This window comes from Manacus candei, unplaced genomic scaffold (genome assembly GCF_025592945.1).
Source record: "Manacus candei isolate 608988 ecotype Guabito, Panama unplaced genomic scaffold, ASM2559294v1 h1tg000024l, whole genome shotgun sequence".
Taxonomy (NCBI): domain Eukaryota; kingdom Metazoa; phylum Chordata; class Aves; order Passeriformes; family Pipridae; genus Manacus; species Manacus candei.
Window position 1 is genome coordinate 2,302,115 of NW_026138072.1, and position 19,669 is coordinate 2,321,783.

Consider the following 19,669-nt stretch of genomic DNA (forward strand, 5'->3'; position numbering starts at 1 on the left):
AAAAAATTCTCTAAACATTATATGATTTCATTTTTTTTAAAAAAAGACAGCATGATATCCAGTTTAGAGAGGAACAGATTTCAGCAGCTGTCTCCACATGCTCCATGTGTTTATCATTACTCTGTGGTTTCAAGGGCTCGACATTTGAATGAGCACTGCATCAAGTCCTGCACCTTGAGTGGACTCTCCTCAAAGCTCTGTTAGCTCAGCAGGCTGAAAAAGACCTGCCACGAGTGCATGTAATAACCCATAAGGGGTATCAGCACTTCATCCCTTGTCCAGCAATTCAAATATGGAGGCACATGTCTGGGTTGGCACCAGTAAAACCTGAAGGCATAGAGCACATGCATATTTATTTTCTTGGCCTTCGAGACCATTACAGTATCAAATAAACTCATTCAGCTACTGTTTGCAGTAGAAACAGAACTGAGGTCAGAGCACAGCTCCCCAGTGACCAAAAAACCTGACTTGGTCTGAAGCAGGGTGAATATAAAGTTTGGTGTATGGCAGCCATCCAGCTGATAAATTCTTATCTAAAGAACAAGTTGACACCCCTTTTGAAAACAAAAGGCACAATGGATCTGTGAAAGGCGATGGATGAAACACAGCTTTTTAAAACACATGCTTTCCTCAGCAATGCAGTGGCTCTGCTTGGAAAGAATTAGCTAAGCTGCCTGACTACAGTGATCCAGTCCAGAGGGGCACAGAGCTTGGCCTTACCCACCATTGTCAGGTATATGTTTCGAAACAGCTGCTGCATTTTGATGAAGATTGGATATGGGGTTCTTCTCAGTTTTAATTTGTGAGAGAGGAGTGGCATTGCTGTGGGTTTGTTGTTTGTTTTTCTTCACAGCCTTCCAGAATCTGGCAGCCGGTTTCCACAGAATGATTTAAAACCTGCTAGCCATTCAGGCTGGACCTGAAACTGATCTGGCCTACCCATCTTCTCCTCCCTAGCAGATGGCTCTGGAAGGGCGTAAGAAGAAAGCAAACATACAGCAACATTTCTCCTCTCAGCTTCCAGGAACCTGCAACCCAGAAGACTTCCGGAGCTGGGATGGGCCAGGATGCATTTTAAGTCACAGTGTCAAATGTGATGTCTTCAGGGTAGCTGGGAGGTATTCAATAAATTTGTTCAAAATGTCAGACTGCAGCTGATGTGTTCATACTGTAAGGAGATCTACTGGTCAGTGCCTGGATATACAGTTATGGATGATTAATCCGACCCAATCACTACATAACATTAAAAACCTTCATAAAATAGACTTTGCATGCTACAATTGGGTCCCTCACCAGTTAGCATCTAACCAGAGAGAGGATGCAACTGAAAAATGCACCCCATATCATCATTGAAAATGCACCCCGTATCATCGCTAGGTGTCTGTATAGTTTAGCTTCCCACAGAAGGAAATTCAACAAGTTAGTATTTTGTGTGTCCTTAGACAAGTAATGATCCCTACTGTTCTCTGAGCATGACTGCTGCAAAGCTTATGGTCAGAAGTCTTCTTGTGGGAGTAAGTAAACCATTCAAGCCTTCAGATCTGGTGAAATATTTTTTTCTTATAATCACAGAATTGTAGAAATGTTTAGGTTGGAGAAGACTTTTGAGATCATCAACTGTTAATCCAGCACTGCAAAGTTCACCACTAGAACATGTCTCTCCCTAAGCACCATGTCTACATGTCTTTTAAATCCCTCCAGGGATGGTGATTCCACCAATTCCCTGGGAGGCCTGTTCCAAAGCTTGACAACCCTTTTGGTGAAAAAATTTTCCCTAATATCCAATCTAAACCTCCCCTAGCACAACTTGAGGTCTTTTCCTCTCATCCTGTCACTTGGTATCTGGGAGAAGAAACAACCCTCCATCTACAGCCTCCTTTCAGGTAGTTGTAGAGAGTGAGAAGGTCCCCCCCTCATCCTCCTTTTCTCCAGATTTAACAGCCCCAGCCCCCTCAGCTGCTCTTCATCAGATGTGTGCTCCAGACCATTCACCAGCTTTTACCCAGTGAACAGTGCAGAGCATCCAGTTTCTCCAAGAGAATGCTATTGGAAATGGTGTCAAAGGCTTTCCTAAAGTCCAGGTAGAAACATCCACAACGTTTCCCCCATCCACTAAGCAAGTCCCCTTGTCATAGAAGGAGATCAGGTCAGATAAGCAGGACCTGCCTAATGGGATCCATGGGCAAGACTACACACGTCCTATTAATACAACTGATACCAGTGGATGCAGTACTTCACACTGTAGCAGGATCGGAGAAGGACAGTAAAGCTGGAGTGGAGCAGAAGATGCTACACTCAGTTTCTCAAAAAGATGTCTCTCCTGCTGCTGTGGAGCAGGCTGTTTTGTGTGTCTTGTTCTATGGGCTGAGATGGTCTGGCTGAGCCACGCATGTGCTTGTAGAGTTGTAGCCTTACAACTTTTCTCTGTAAGGGGATAGGTAAGTAATTTTCCATAATCATCAACAGTGCATTTTCCATAGTGCTGCAGATGGGTCGCCAGGAAGTGTCTGAGTATTACAGGCAGAGCAAGGACAGAGAAGGGCTCTTCAGAGACTACAGGCATGGAGAAGTCCTTGTGTGTGTCCCTGCGGTGAGACCAAGCACTGGAAATAGGTGCTGAGAGGAGTATCAGGGAACAAAAAGAGAAGGGTGAGCTTCCTGAATGGCAGACACACTGTCTGAGAGAGAGGAAGGGAACAGAACTGTAACTAATGATAGAAAGGGAGAGTTGTTAAAGTCTAAAGGGCAATGCAGTGGATGCACAGTCTTGTGAGCACATTCAAGTCGTAACAATTCTAAAAGCTATGTAACAGCCACCTGTCTCCATGAACAAAAACCAGAGAACAGTAATAGAAGAGAATGATTGTAGAATACACCCTTTTTTCTTAACTTTTTAACTTAAGGTATGGAAAAAGATATGTAAAATTTAAGAATCAGTTCTGCTGGAGGGAGGGGAGGGGGAGAAAGGACTTAGCCACGGACTTCTTGAAGTGAAAAAAACTTGTTGATCCTTATAAGCCCTTGAAACCTGACTGCCCTGATCTTGTCTTTATGCTTCTATCATATAGAAATATTAGTCCACTTTTTCAGTCAAGGCCATGCATTTTACTGTATTTTCTTGCACTGTACTTTTTTTTTTAAGCTACACACTTTAGATTTACCAAGCAGTGTACATGAAGTGTTAAAACTTGACCTATTTGCTAGGATTAGACCTGAAATTTCAGTAACAGCAGCTAAATTGTACAAGTGTTTCCTTTCTATTATTTGACCTTCTGCAAACCATATGGCAGTGCTCCAGGCAGAGGGGTTGGTTGTGTGAAATGAGGGTAGGGAAGGGGCTAGGAGTACATCAACAAACATGCCCCTCAGCAGTAAGAGACTACTCCAGACTAGAGATGTCTGGTTTACATAGGGAGTACAATCTGTTCTCAATTATCAGTTAATCTGATTCTCCCCCTAATCTGACCAAACCTTCAAACCCAAATATTAAAAGAGTTTCCACCCCTTCTCTCTAGCCCTCCATCTCCTGCTTTCAAGCAAATAGCAAAGGGCAATACAAAATATCACAGACAAGCCCTGCATGTTGAAGGAAAGCAATATGTTGTTATAAAGAAAAAACATACAGGAATATATTAATTAAAAAAAAGAGAAGGCAATTACATAAAACATTCATTACAGCATGAGGTAACTAGGGAGGAGAAACTGAGCAAAATAAAGGGATGGGCTGTCAGAAGGTGTAATGGTCGCATTACCTACTTCTACAGGTAAGAACACTTTGCAAAAGTGGACAAGGATAGACTGAAAGCATGAAAGAATATGACACTCACCTACCTCTCCAAGTGTCTGAGCCCTTATTTTTGTTGAAATCTGTCTGAAGAGTCAGATGAAGAAAATTCTCAAGAGACTGAGCATATGCCAGGAAGTGTTTTGAAGAGTTAGAGACTGGGAGGGGGAGAGCCTATTTTGGACCTGGTTGATCTGCTAATTCACCCCCGAGACTGCAACCCTCATCCCACAGCAGAGGCCAACCATTGCTTTCAACCCATGTAGTAAGTGTGATTTCCGGTTGAAATCAGAGGAGGGAATGGCAGAGAAAATGGGAAGGATGGACACAAGTGTACTTCTCTTGCAAAGCTCAGAGCTGGTCACACAGGGACATCCTGGCAGGAATCTGTACTCTGCCATCAAGGGGAGTCATGTTTCGAAAGGAAGGAAATGGGAGATACAGAAGCAATGCACACGTGGGCAGCCCGAGTGCTCCCTCAGCCCCTAAAAGTGCTGTGAAAACATGATATGGGAAGGGCTGCCCTTCTGTCATCTCTAATCCAAATCCTTAGAAATGGCTTGAAGGGGGGGGAGGGGAGAGGTGGCCATTAAAAAAAGCCTCCCAAGGACTTCTGCTCCAGTAGTAACCATTCTGTAAGGAACATATTTAAATGTAGGCACTCAGTGTTCACACAAAGACAACCAACTGTAATCAGGCAATTTCAGTCCAAGTAATTTTCCTGAGGGATCGTAGTCTTTTTTTAAGGGAAAACAAAATACCCTCACTTCCCACAGGGAGGAGATTCATATGCATTATTCATAAACTGCTTTCTGCAGAAGAATCTGTGAAGTAAGTGAGGAATACTGTAGAATAGGTTTGGGGAAGATTTACTGAGTTGCGTATCTTGAAAGTGAGGGGAAGGAAGACAATGCAGAGAGAGTAATTTTTCAAGTCTAGAAAAAATTTATTCTCTGCATTTTTCCCATGACATGTGCCTGCCCTGCTACTGGTGCTTGCCTCTTACCCAGCCCCAAAGGCTGGTCCTCCACAGAGGCACCTCACCCAGCTGCCACCAGACTGTGTAAAGCAGTGACTTCCATCCTAAGAACTTAGGGTTTTTATCACTGTTAATCTCCACCAGTTCAGTAAGGCTGCAGGGTACCATTAACAGCAAGGCATGCCTGATGAGTCCCTAGAACACTACTGGCTTAAAGATACAAGATGAGCACCCTTAGCTGCCTCCCAGGGTGTAGAGGGCATGTATTTCCACATGCCACATTAGAAGGTCCAGGTGCTGCCCAGGCAAGTGCATGGTAACAGCTCAGAGAAGGAAAGCGTGCATTGCTCCATGAGCAACCTTGCGTCAGAGAGAATGAACACAGTCCTCTGTCAGGTGAGATGTAAGAAGCTTCTGGGCAGCTGCAAAAAATAATCCAGAACAAGACACAATTGCAGTAATCTCTGAACAAAAGACAGAACAATTAAATCTGTTCCTTTTCCTGTGGCACTCTGTCCTTCTGCAGAACATCAGCATCTTATATGGCTTATATCTGCTTTCCATCACATCCAATTTCCTTTTCTAAGGTCTGGGCTATTCAGGCCAGACCGCTATGTCCTCAAGCTCTCAATGACACTGTAATTACTGTATCCTTTTTAACTTCCTCCTGCCCCTTCTCTTTCCAGCACATTTCAAAATCAGACCTCTAGGGCATTCTTCAGGCAACAAGCCCTGTGTAAAATAGAATGCATAGTCCCTGGTCCTCTGCAGTCTGGTGAAGGCCTCTAGGTTGGGCAAATGCAAGTCAATGCATTCTCAAGCCTTCTGCTGCTATGGCAAATGCACCCTTGTATTACAGGTATCAACTAGCAATTGCAGAAACAATTATTAATTCAAGTAAAAAGTTGGCATTGGCTGTGAGATCGTGTGCTTCAGCTCCAGCCACCTGTCCTTAAGGCAGATCTGGCATCAGTTGAGTGTACTACAGTATACTGATGAAAGTTTTGATATGCCTTATGACAGAAATTATGTGAAATCACTGGAGGCTCACTCACCCTTCACCCTACAGATTTCAGGGTCCCACCCTAGCTTGTTTTTAGATACTGGGCACCACCAGAGTGACTCACAAGATCACTCTTGGTTGAGGCGGCAGCTGGATCACAGTGACAGCCCTGCATGCCATCTGCCCATCCAGAAAGCACAAGACTACATGGAAATTCAGCAGGGTCTCCTGATGGCAAGAGTCTCCCATGAGCTGCCAAAGTACACCTTGGGCACACACCCATCTGCTTTAACTCTCAAGGTTACTGGAAGTGGGCTTGGAGCAGGGAGCATAGCAGGGGAGCAAGGCTAGGTATAAATAGTCTCTCATCACACAGTCCTGTCTCAAACAAATTACCCTTGCTCACAGGGCTGATTTGCTAAAAATTACAACTCACTTATTCCTGGTCGTTTGCATCTGCTACCCTAAGCAAACTCAGAGGCTGCCGAGCTCAGAGCTTGGGGTCAGTAGCACTGCAGTGATACCTCAGTGACATCTACCCTGCAGGAAAGCAGTGGAGAGTGGCTGTCAGTTGGGCTCTCGGGGCAGGCATCTGCAATACTCAGGAGTAAAGGCTCCATCAGACTGATTACTACCTAGCAATCAAACACTTTCTATTGCCAACTCCTTCAGGTCTGTAAGTTCCCATTTATTGAGTGACAGTCTGTAATGAAAAATGGTGGATATTCTGCTGAAGTTAGTAATAGTAGTAATGTTCTGGTGCACAACAATTTCTTCTTAAACTATACTTCACATCATTAGGATGGAAATCATGCAAAACTCCGTGCATATTGCCTAAGATTATATGAATCAGGAAACTGAATCATAGGAGAGACTCTTAACTTCAATAATACAGTAACTGAAAGAAAGATATGTCTACAAATGTTTGGTAAGAGTTGTTACAAAGTAATGCTGAGGATGTGTATGATAAAAACATTTGCTTTAAGTAAATGCGTGTTCTATTTATTGGCTTCAGTAAAAGGGTTAATAAGTCAACAGGGGTTTTCATAATACTTTTCAACAGTTGCTTAAGCATTTATGTACCAGCAGATGGAAAACACATTTATTAAACATTTGGTCTTTGAGTCATGGTGACGTTAATATCTTAAAAAACATTAATTCAGGCAGCAGCCTCTTGTAATGGCCTCATTCTCTGACTGACTGGTATGTGGTTATAACTTCACTTAGGAGGCAAGAAAACTGCTCAGATACAGGAAAAATCTTTCCAGAGGCCCACAGGGTGCTGCAGAGTAACCAGAGGGGGGCCAGGCTGCTGCAGAGGAAACAGCGGTCCAGATACAGTTGTTATCTGTCATCAAACCACCTTAGGTTCCACAGCCATGGCACGGTCTGAAGAATGGAGGTGGATGCCCAGATCTGCTGGGAGTGAAAAGAGCAAAGACATGTGACAGCTGCGGGCTGGCTATTACAACAAGAGTTCCTTGTTTTATGAGTGGAAGGAGACTAAGACTAAAAATGATGTTCAGGTGCTATGATGCCACTGCTTTAAGAACTGTGCAGGAATCTGAAAGATCTAAAGCACAGAGAGGAGTTAAACACGCAGGGGAACAGTTCAAATGAATCTGTGTAAGATGTAATGCTCCTGTATGTAGAAGCACGTTAAAAATGGAATGGGAAGACATGAAAACGTAAATCCATAAACAAGACTGAGGAGGAGGCACAGACAGAAGGGTGGAAAGAGAAAGGATCAGGAAAATCTCAGATACTATGTACAGAGAACAATATGCATTTGCTTTACAGCAAAGCAAAGAATGGGTTTGTGCAACAGCCTTGCTATACTGACCCCTGCAGCCCATCCTACTCAGGAAAATTGGAAAAGCTTTTCTGTTGAAACACTTTCTTATGTCTATTAAAGAGATGACTGACAATTCTGTGGTTTCTGGATACAGAGCATGAGGTGCTTAGGGAAGTCAAATAAAACAGATGGTTTTATTATGGTTAGTAACAAATACAGCTTTAAATCCTTTGTCTTCTTAAATCAGTCTCCTATGTTTGTTTTGATGCTTCCTTGTTTTCCACATCAGAATAAATGGAATTGGACTGGAATTTTACTCCATCTCATGCTTTTCAGAACACATATTTTGAAAAGAAAGTTTCTGCAAATCAGTTACTAGTGAAAAGAATGAAAATCCGTCCAAAACAATTTCCAAACTGTCCTGTAAGTTTTCCACTGGTGTGCAATGTGCACTCTGCATTTTTTTGCTGACTGGAAGATGTTTCTACAGATATCACTACAGAAATATTAGCAGAGCCTCAATAAATAGATGAATTATGCATCAGTCCTGGCAAGCACAGAAGCTAACAATTGCTGGAAGTTTCACCCAGCAGTTAATGGAGACACTAATACTATTTAGAGAAACAATCACCTCATTTATTATTATTTTTTCTCTTGTACTATGCAAAAAGAAATTAATTTGTACCATGTACCAAATCAACTTCAGCCTCCCAGTAGCTCCCCACAGATGTAGAATATTTCCTAGCTCCGGAGGCAGACTTCTCACAGCATAGATGGCTGCACAGCACAGTCTGGACTTGCACTGCACTCCTTAATCCTGGTGAGTTTACTGGACTGAGCAGTAAACTCACATGCCACCAGGGCACACTCTAAACAGCAAACAGCTGTGACTACCCAGCACTCGACTGATAAAATAAAGCAAATTTTTCTGCAAGCACAAATTTATCTATTGTTAGTGCTAGAGAGACTTCAGCTGTTTCTGAGCAGATAGCACAACTTTGAAGTCTAGTCCAAAATCAGTACCAAGTTGCCAATCCAACTTCTAAAATATGTAAAAATGAACGAATAAGCTTGCAGCTCACAGAAATACAGTTCATGACAAGACCTCTGTGCAATAAAAACATGAACAGAGTGATAAAACTTTTAAGTCAGCAGCAAACAAAACTATTGACAAACAGTACTGAAGCATAAATCACAGTCTCTGTTAATTCTTCACCATATTTTTAAAGTTCATGTCTTTACTGAGATAGGCAAGAAACAGAGAAATTTATGATAGGTGCTTTCATGATAAAGTCCTTACTTGCTTTGTGGGTTATCTCGAATACACACTCACTGAAAATATTTACAGCAAATGTTCTTCCCATAAATATCCTTTAAAAAAACCCCCAACACTATACAAATGCAAAATAGCTAGATCCTTTCCTGGAAACAAGTTCCAAATTCAAGCATTCCTCTACAGATTTTATCTGCAGCAATAGTAGTACATATAGGCTTGTATTCTGAAAAAATTACCGAAATGGCACATAGACATAATCATTTAATAGTGCAAGTACTCACATTCTCGAGTTAACCAAGGCAAACCACTGCTTCTTAGTCACTTCATACTTGAATGAAGCTGAACATGTGGTGAGACTTGCCAAAATATTCAAGTAACGCAAACGCAGCTTAGTAGTCCCTAACAAGTCTTTCTAGTTCTTTTTCCTGTTGCCGATTGATGCAGAGGGTGCAGAAAAACACCACCCCTCAAGTTTGTCTTTTCACTCCTGGAGCTCCATGCAATTAAAAAACTTGCTTCAATACCTTCAACGCCCAAATCAGTTCTTGCTCATCCAAAAGGATTCTCTCCCAGGCAGCACAGCAGCACAACAAATCACAGGTATTTGCAGCCCAGTATTCTGTCTGTTATGAGCTGCTGAGGATTTGGAGACACAGGCGTACATAGCTGCATGTTAGAACGCCGGCCTCAAGGGTTTGCAAAGCCAACAAGTCCAGACAGTCTCTGCAAAATGTTGTCCAATTTAGTTTTGAATTAAATAATTGCAATTTATTATAGCGTCTTTCTATGAACAAACAGCTTTACCCTGCAAGAAGCCTTGTTTGCATAACAGTCCTGAAACTAAAACTTCATCTTGCATTAACACATCCCCCAGCACAAGCACTTAGCTTCTTTTAGGCTTACAGGTCAACTAGCCAACTTTTCCAGTAGACAGTTCTACTGCAGGGAGAAAAAAATTTAGTAAACCAATCAGTAACACTCTATGCACAATTCTTCTTTCCTTGTAAGCAGAGAAAATTGTTCTGCATGACTTCAGTTAAAGGCGTATTACTAAGAAAAGTCAAGTTACATGGGGGGTTTAGGCAGCAAACAGCTACACTTAAGTCACACAGCAGAGGTTTTGCAGTCCGCCTTCTCAAAAGGATTACACAAGGTTACAAAAGGATATGGTTTCTATCTTATATACACCTAATTATATAAAAAGGGGGTGGAGGAGGGAAATCGAAAATATCCTATTTCAGCCGTCTCAAGATTTAACAAGACTGGTAAATTTAACCACCAACAGATGGTTAAATTTAAATTATCAACAGATAATAGTAATTCCAATGACTTAATGTAACTTTCACTAGCCTTTAAAAAAGACTTCTTGTTTTGCATAAATTGTAGATAATGACACTCTGTATTTCAAATTTCCTGCACACAAAATGTTTTAATCCCACGCTCTAATTAGAATAATTCTACAGGAAGCACAGTGAGCAACTTAATATTTCTCTCCATACTAAAGCATACTTGCAAAGGAGGTTGGTGCTAAAATCCACCATATAAACCAAACCTCAGTATGTGTATGTCATGATCTAGCAGGTAGCATTTGAACACAAGTACATGAGCCTTAGGGGGAGAAAAATAGATGACATTTCTGTCTACATGGACAATAAAAGAGATATTTCATGTCCCTTCCCAAGATATTCAAAGCTCTCAAAGCCACCCCAGCCTTGACTGATTAATCCGTTTTCCATCATACCTACATTAGGAGGTCTCAAAAGAGCATACACAAGTTCCTGTCATGCACTCAAAATTTTCCATGTAATCTCACTGTAGCAGCCTCAGATTTAGTGGGTTAAAACTATGTTTGTGCAGTAATCAGAAGAGGAAAATATTGACACAAGCACAGGAGTAACACTGCTGCTGCGCTGTTATCAGTCTTTCTGCAATCTCTGCCCCCTCCTGACCTGCCAGTCGTCCTCAGCAACCTTTGAACATGCCAAACGATCTATTTCACAGAGTATCACACAACCAAAACAGCCACTTTGGGAGCTTCTTAAAAATAATGAAAAAGTGAAATGAACATCTCCTCTTGATACTGCTTGAAAAATGCTTTTATGCTTTGTTGACAGGCAGGCAACAAAAATCAGACTGGCCAGTAAGGGTGACCAGGAAGGGCTGCAGATTTGATGTGTAAGAGGTGGTTAATCTCAAAAGTTAATTACAGACACAGGATAACAACCACATGACTCTGCAGCAAAGCCCTAGGCCTCCCAGAGTCTGCAGTAAGCCTATGTAGGCCCTTGAGAGCAGAGCACTGCATGCTGAATAACTGAGTGCCAGCCCTTAAGCCTCCCCAAACAACTTTCCATGCTTTAAATATTTAAAAGATTATTGGGGTGGGGGATGGGGGAAACAGGAAGGCTCTGATCTACCAGGAAACTAGTTTTCAGTATTTAAACTTCCACTACTTCCTTTTCCTGCTCTCACGATTTTAGGATTTTTTTTTTAATTAATAATTCAAAGGGGGAAAGTGTTCCCACTTAGTTACCTGTAGCACTGCCGTTAGTATTTGCTGGGTAGGCCATGTTTGCTCAGTGATACATCCAGAGCTAGGCTGCTTGGTGTCATGCAAATGCCATGCATCTAGTCCAACCAGACATGCAACCTGGAATAGACAAGTAAAAAGCAGTTAAAAAGATACAATTTTAAGAAGTTGGGTACATTAAGCAATAGGAATTTCTGAGTGTTTAAAGTCTCATCTTCTGTGCAAACTTCACCAAAGCAGTAACATGCTCCCCTTAATCAGCATCCTAGCTATCACAAACCTCCAGCTGTCCTAATGACTGAAGCTGAACTGTGTTCTCTGACAGCCTCCACAGCTGCCTTCAGTGAGGATATAACTAGCTGAATTTGCAATTGGCCTTATTTTTTTTTCTCACCTGCCCTTAGCTTTTTGCACCATGTCTCTAACTCCGCCTGTACCACCACAGCTTCCTCACATTTGCTGGCACATATATAAAGTTTTAGATTACCCAGCAGCTTACTTAGGCAGGGTTAGAGGATTTTTAGGTGAGCAGCACCTACAGAAGAGCTGTACCCACGAGTGGGGGACTAGTTGTAATTTCTGAGCTCAGCTATCCCTCAGGGGAGGCCAGGGCAGAAGAACCCCATCACAGATGCAGCCAGAGCAGGCACATGTATCCCACTGCCTGACAAACCCAGACACTGACAGCTACCATGTGGGAGTTGGCAGGGTGGGGGGCCAGAGATGGCCCGGACACTGTCAGGGATGGTGCATGTCTGACTTCAAGACCTCTCCAAAGCAAGTCCCAGCAGCAACAGGTTTTCTGGGTGTGAGGTTTTCTTCCAACCCACACGTGGCAGACTGAACAAGAAGCAGGTTCAGAAGCCCGAAGCTCGGGCTGTGGGTACAGAAAAAGGACGCTGTCGCCCTGGGCGGGTGGCTGCCGAGCAGAAGTCAAGTGAGAGGCAGAAGCTAAAACAACAGGTTTGTGGCTAGTTGCCTGCTGGCTGGCTCTGCAAAGCAGCCTCGTTTGCTCTGCAACAGGGCTCCTGTTCCTCCTTCCCCGCCCACCACAGAGGCAGCCTGATCACAATCCTCATCCTCAGAGCAACAGATCTGACTCGTCTGGGGCTGCGGAGATTCTTTCTCTTCACGTTTTCTAAAGTTCAAACAGCATTTCATTTTGTTGACTCAGATAGGTCGAGCTTAGCTGTGTGAAGAACGCCCTGCTTTGCTGACCCCCTGTCTGACTTGGGCTGACAGCTCCTCAACAAACCAGTCACATTTTTCCAATCATATTGGACTTGGGTCTGACAGTATGTGCATGGAAGTATTTAAAAGCTAAGCAGATTAGCAAAGGAAAAGAAAAATTGAGAAATTAATGAGTGCAAGGACCATGTGGATCTGAGTCAAAGCTAGACTAAGTGATAGAGAAACTACCTGTCTATTAAAACTGATAGAGCTTCATCACATAAGCTAATATAGCTTTGTTTCCCCCTTCAAGGAACACAAGCACAAATCCCTTTAATTTTAGTACAATCCTGACATCAGTTTTCCAAGAATGCAGAAAGACCTTCGCTGCAACTCCTCCTCCACTAGCTCTGCCATATACCCTTAAGTTTATGATCTCTTGTTCAGTGGAGGGCAGGACATGAAGCTGCCAGAAAGACTGTACAAGCAAAAGCTACGAACAGCAAAATAAGGCAGACATCCACCACAGGCCATGATGCAGACGCCCATCACAAGAGTCCAGGCATAACAATAATTATCAGATTTCTGAAACAATGAAGCACGGCAAGAAAAAAATAGAAAAACATGTTGCTGGCAGAGTTTGCAGCCAGGACAGAAGTTTTAAATTTGTGAGCTTTTAGGAAAATATTAACTACTTCCTTTCAAAGGGAGAAATTTTAAAGCATCACTCCCACCTCAGCTGCTGCCATCAGGATATAAAGTTATGCTTTAAGTTGAAGACAGGCAGTTTTTACTGAGTCACAATACACGCTTACTGAAAAATTATCGTCCATCACCATATCAAGTTTCTCAGAACAGCCACTGTATCAGACTCTACCAGCAGTGCACCCAAGGGTAAAGAGGAATGAATTAATTTACTCACTTCTAATTTGTTCATCACAGCTCTGTGCTTTCTCAGTAGCACTGTAAAAGGTGTGTTTCCCTTATATGCATTGTACAAGGGGAGACCTGAGAGCATGGACCCAGGGATGTGTACAGACAGTTGAGTGGGAGGGGACCCTGGGGGGGACCCACCTCTTTCAGGTGCAGTGCAATCCCAAATTATGAGTGTGTCAATGACAAAAATGAGCCCCGACTATGGTGTGCCTGGAAACTCCTCATGGGTTTAAAAGTAAAATCTGTTAAAAACACTAGTCAGCATTCATGGGCACGCATGAGGAGAGCTTCCTAATAGCAAAAAGCAAATATAACTGAGGTGAGAATTGACATAAAGTTAATCAAGACACTGCTGAAAGCCAAAACAGGGCCTAAGACCTACATTTTGTAGTGACTTAGAAAGATGCAATTGACTTGGTACAAACTCACTTGTGTATACACTTCTACTAGTTTTGAAGCTAATCAGGCTTAAGTACCTCAAGCGAACTCACTTTTAGTTAAAATAATGATGCTTCTGAGCTTAAATGAGGATTAATAAAATAATTCAGGAAGCAAATTCAGTTCAACAGATAGGAGAAAAGAAAAAAAACAAAGAAAAACATAAGATCTAATTAGGATGTAATAATTTGCCAGCTAAGTGGAAGAATTGATTTGGTTTGGTGATTTGTTTGTTTTTTTAATTAAATGCAACCAGAATTGACAATCTGCCCTTTACAGAAAAAGTCTGATCGAGCTCAGCAGACATACGGAGGAAGGGAATTCAGACTGTTTTGAGCCACAATAGTACACTGGGAACTAAATTTCTGAAATTGCACTAACACACACATGATCATTTTTAGAAAGGTGTCATATGTAATTCCCTAGTGATACACACCCCAGTAGCTGCACTTGGACAGAAGTCTTTCATGTAGGTGAAATGCAGGACAATACCAGAGGCCAGCAAGAATACACAGAGAAGAAAGACTTAGCCCACTCTACAGCAAACCATATTCTCCAGTAGAGACATCTTAGAAAAGAAGATTAGTAAAGGAGCTTATATGCTCTTATATATTATGTATTTATATATATATAAGCTTATATGGGAAGAATTCAGAGATGCTACTTGCTGTTGTAGGGAGAAAATTTGTGTGGCCAAAGTCCAACTGGAGTTGCAGCTGGTCAGAAATGTGGGGGACAATGAAAAGAGTTTTTTCAAATACATTAATGACCATAGGCAGTATAGAAATATCATTGGCCCATTCCAGGATGAAGATGGTATCTCCCGAAGAGGGACAGAGACAAGGCAGAGGTGTTTAGTGCTTTTTTTATGTCTGTCTTACGGATGACAGACCAAGGGGGTCTCATGCCCTGAGCTGGAGGAGCATGACTGTGAGAATGATCAACTCTCAGTTGACCCTGAAATTGTCCAGGACCTACTGCTCCAGCTGGATCCCTAAAAATCTATGGGGCCTGATGGGATTCATCCAAGAAGCCACAAAGAGCTGGCTGATGTCACTGCAAAACTTTCTGAGCAGTCTCGGGAATCTGGAGAGGTCCCAGATGACTGGAAGCTGGTGAATAGTGTCCTGCTTTTCAAGAAAGAGGGCCCTGGAAACTACAGGCCTGTCAGTCTCACTTCAGTGCCTGGGAAAGTTATAGCGAAGATTATTCTGGGAAGTATTAAAAACACCTGAAAGATAATGCAGTCATTGGTCACAGCCAGCATGGCTTCATGAGAGGAAAGTAATGCTTATGAAACCTGATTTCCTTCTATGACAAGATAACCCTTGTTCCCTTGTTGATCAAGGGAAGCCTTGATGGCTTTTGGATTTCAGTAAAGCTGTCGATACTGTCTCTTACAAGATCCTTCTAGACAAAATGTCCTGCACACAGCTGGATAAACACATCCCATGGTGGGTGAGCAATTGGCTCACAGGTCAGACATGGAGGGTAATAGTGAATAGGGTGACATCAGACTGGTGACCTGTCACTAGTGGGGTTCCGCAGGGCTCTATCTTAGGCCCTGTGCTCTTCAGCATCTTCATAAATGACCTGGATGCAGGACGGGAAGGGATACTAAGCAAGTTTGCAGATGACACAAAACTGGGAAGAGCTGTTGACTCCTTCGAAGGCAGGGAGGCCCTGCAGAGAGACCTCAATAAATTAGAGGACTGGGCAATCACCAACCATATGAAGTTCAACAAGCAAAGGTGCTGGATTCTGCACCTGAGATGAGGCAACCCTGGATATATCTACAGACTGGGGAATGAGATGCTGGAAAGCAGTGCCATGGAAAGGGACCTGGGAGTCCTGGTTGATGGCAAGTTGAATCTGAGTCAGCAGTACCCTGCCAGTCAGAAGGGCCAACCGTGTCCTGGGGGCATCAGGTAAAGCATCGCCAGCCAGTCAAGGGAGGGAATTGTCCCGCTCTGCTCTGCACTGGGGTAGCCTCACCTTGAATATTGTGTGCAGTTTTGGGCACCACAATATAAGAAAGATATTGAGCTATTAGAGAGTGTGCAGAGGAGAGCAACAGAGACAGTGAAGGGCCTTGAGGGGAAGCTGTAGGAGGAGTGGCTGAGGTCACTTGGTCTGTTCAGCCTGGAGGAGACTGAGGGGAGACCTCACTGCAGTCTACAACTTCCTTGTGAGGGGAAGAGGAGGGGCAGGCACTGATCTCTTCTCTGTGGTAATCAGTGACAGGACCAGAGGCAATGGCCTGAAGCTGTGTCATGGGAGATTTACGTTGGATATTAGAAAAGGGTTCTTCACCCAGGGGGTAGCTGTGGATGCTGGAACAAGGAAGTGGTCACAGCACTAAGCCTGACAGAGTTCAAGAAGCATTTGATGATACTCTCAGGCACAAGGTGTGACTTCTGGGCATGGTCCTGTGCAGGGCTAGAAGTTGGACTCAATGATCCTTGTGGGTCCCTTCCAACTTAACATCTTCTGTGATTCTGTGATATTCCATTCCCAACTCTTCAACTTTCTGCCCATATGTTTTTACATTCACCCTATGCCTGACTGAGAATACTGTGATTTACAGATTCTAGGGCAAATGCAAAACAAGCAGAGACTAGCTATATGACAAGTTATTGCTCAATGAAGCAGTTGTTTAAAGTGTTTTGAATTAGATATTCAAACTCTCTTCTGCCCTGAGGTTCAATAGCAGAAACCTTAAACACACATGATCCTCAGTTTCTACAAACTTTCATGACACCCCAGCTTTTACAGGTTTTTCCAGAATGGTGATTTTTTAGGCAAAACATAAAGCCAATGTCCTAATCCTGTCCAAGTCACAAGAGACAAGAATCTTACTCCTCCTTTGTGCTTCAGGTCACTGACACCTATGCTAGTGTTTCAGCAAATACTAGAAGTATTTGAGTATAAATACATCCACACAGCAGAGATGTAGCCTTAAGTGGCACAGACCTTGCAGAAAATCCAGTCTCACACTTTAGTGTGATGTTTCCAAGAGATACTTAAGATAGAAAACAGTTGAGGTTTTCTAAGAGCAGTTTTGGAATGGCATGTTGGTAAGATGGTAATTAAAAGAGAAATATAACTCAGCTTTTAACCCAGAAAAGCAATCATGAAAGTCCTTCTGTCCAGGAGCTGCAGTCACATGTGGGAAATGGTGATGGACACAGAGTTGTTTGTGGGATTTAAGAAGACAGGCTTTTGCTTCCCAGGCAACAGGGCTTTAGGCTAAATAGATATGCATATAATTTCTTTTTTTCTCACGGCATGCAGACTTTTCAGAGTAAACAGTCATGTCAACCACTCAACACAAGCTCTAGATCTGAAGATATCTTGAACCACTGACAGGGTGACTGTGGCTCAGACACTAAGATTCCATTGCTTAAGATCTGGACTAAAAGTGAGAGCATTGTGGGGTGGAACTGTGAAGGATTCAAAGGTACTGACTCCTAATTGTTCAGACGGATTCAGTCAGGGAATGGTCCCAGGAGGGAAACCAGCTCTGCAATCCTGTCCAGCAAGTGCAAAGCAGTGATTAAGCAGGCCTAGGACAGAGGGGCTTGACAGAGCAAGTCAACCCATGAGATGCAACACTCAAGAAGAACTGGTACTGCTCCATTCCTATTATACATCAGTGTAACATGACTTCTGCCTCAGACTTCATACTCACACGTGGGTCATCCTGGCAGTAGAACTTGCCCAGTTTCATTCTGCAAGACACTGATAACATTTGCAAACAAGAGCCAAGATACATGCAAAATCCATCCAAACACACGGATGGTAATTTCTCTACCTGCAAGAAGAAACTGGTACTGGGAATCCCTCCTCCTGCTCCTGCTAGAATGGCAAGCATTTTCCAAACTTGTGCTTCTCTACAGGAAACAGGAATGTCTGCAACCTAATTTGTACAGTCAATCAAATATACCAGCTACAATTTAAATGAAGAAGGGCTGAAGCCAACAACAGCAAAAGAGAAAGTATGTGGGGAGTTGCTCTGCGGTTGATATCTACCCTGGGATAATGACTGTATCTCACTGATGCTTTCTTTTCCATCTTACCCCTCCCGTGGTTGTGTTCCTCTTATCTTTACACTTCTCAAAACAAGTGGCCAATAAACGGAGAGACAACATTCGTAAGGGAGAAATATCTTTTTTTATATGTCCTTTTTTTAGAATTAAAGGTAAAAAATCAAGTAAGAATGCAGGCATATGAAGATTTTTTCAGGTCAGTCACAGAGTAATCAACTTTGAGATAAGGGTAAACTGTGAATGATTTTAAATTTCACTTAATTATTTAACTATGTAACAATTAATCCATTCACATATTTTCTAAAGCAAATGTCTTTTTAATGTTGCAGCCAAATCAGACGCAAAACTATGCAAGTTTCTGCTGAAGACTCACTTACTGAACAAAATAAATCAGTAGCATGGGTTGTTTGTCTAGGCCACCTTAAAATGCAGAAGTAAAAACTCCTTGGGACAGTGTTTCCTTCTGTGTCTCTCAGGCAGCAGTCACTTGTGATTCAGTCTCACCATCACAGAGATGATACAGAGATGATTCTCACTATATGCAATATGACAGGCAATTTATTTCAGACTGTATTTAAGCAATCAACCAAAACAAGCCATCTCTCACTATGGTTTTTTTTCTGCAGAATCTGCATGATGAGAGCAAAAGAAGCCTTGTAAATCCTTTCAACAAGCAAGTTAATTAACAAGATATGGCTACGGTCAGCATTAATTTACCTACCTGCCTTCCTCACTCCCTCCACTTAATGGCACTGGCCTGTAAAAGGTCTTTTTTTACAGCAGAGCTCCAGGCAAAAGCTGAGCTAAGCTCTGTTAAGAAGAGAGTGATGGCTCAGAAACTCTGGGACCTGAGTCAGCAAGCTGAAGTAAAGAACAGTCAGTATGCTCCCAGCCAGGGCACATGCTTCCCTTCTGCCAAAAAACAACAAAAAAAGGTCAGACCCAACGCTGAGCTTTGTTGCTTTTGAACCCTAAACTCCTAAATACTGTAATGCCAGGCTCCAATTTTCAAGTTACGTTGGACTTAAACATTAGTGACTTTCATGGGAATGTCCTCAACTGTCTTCTCCCCCAGTCCCTCTACCCCCATCTTAAGCAGACTTGCATTAATCTGCCTACCTTGTTATTTCTGCAAGCAGAGAATAAATGTACAACCTTCAGTAATGTAGGGATCTGAGGGGTTTTCTTCTGCATACTTGAAAACAGTCTTCTCATCTCCTGAGCTGAGTTCTACAAAGCTTCTACTTCACTCTCCCAAGCCACCTATCTACTGGACAGGAACTGGGTTTACTGGGCAACTTTCAGTACAGAAAATGCCTCAGAAAATGGACATATATGAAAATCTTTCAAAGGCACCAGATCCTTCTAGCTACTCTAAATAACCCAGCTATTTTCTGAATTTCTTCACATATTGCTTTGTCACATTTGCTAGCAATGGCAGAAGTGCTCTCCCATCAGCTGCTGGATTTTAGTTTCCCTTCCACATGAAGTTAATCCTATCTGTATCTGATGGATCCAGAGGAGAAATCGGTGTCCTACACAAATCACTCATTGGCTTGTTGGTACCAAGAAATGGGGAAAGGATTTCAAAATAGGACCCAGCAGAAATAAACATACAAGCATTCTGTGGAGCCAGACAAATGATACATCTAGACTTACATTGTTTTCAATACGGGCAACAAGAGATACCATTGAAGGAGAGTACATGT

General features: G+C 42.6%; 1 protein-coding gene and 1 long non-coding RNA gene across 8 annotated transcripts in view; both read right to left on the reverse strand.

The window, feature by feature from the left end:
• The window catches only part of KANK1 (KN motif and ankyrin repeat domains 1), a 129,007-nt gene that overhangs the window by 39,245 nt on the left and 70,093 nt on the right, over nt 1-19,669 (reverse strand). For 6 of the 7 annotated variants that reach the window (XM_051788457.1, XM_051788461.1, XM_051788459.1 and 3 more), the window contains one exon: nt 11,371-11,487. The exons of the other annotated variant lie outside the window; for it this stretch is intronic. In XM_051788457.1, coding sequence (XP_051644417.1) covers nt 11,371-11,407 — 37 coding nt within the window. In that variant the 5' untranslated portion in view covers nt 11,408-11,487. The remainder of the gene's footprint in view (nt 1-11,370; nt 11,488-19,669) is intronic. 7 annotated transcript variants of the gene reach the window in all.
• On the reverse strand, nt 5,503-11,309 carry LOC127471510 (uncharacterized). Its single transcript, XR_007904679.1, has 3 exons — nt 10,579-11,309; nt 9,362-9,560; nt 5,503-7,182 (listed from the first exon to the last, which is right to left on the reverse strand). It is a non-coding gene; the product is annotated as an uncharacterized LOC127471510 (long non-coding RNA).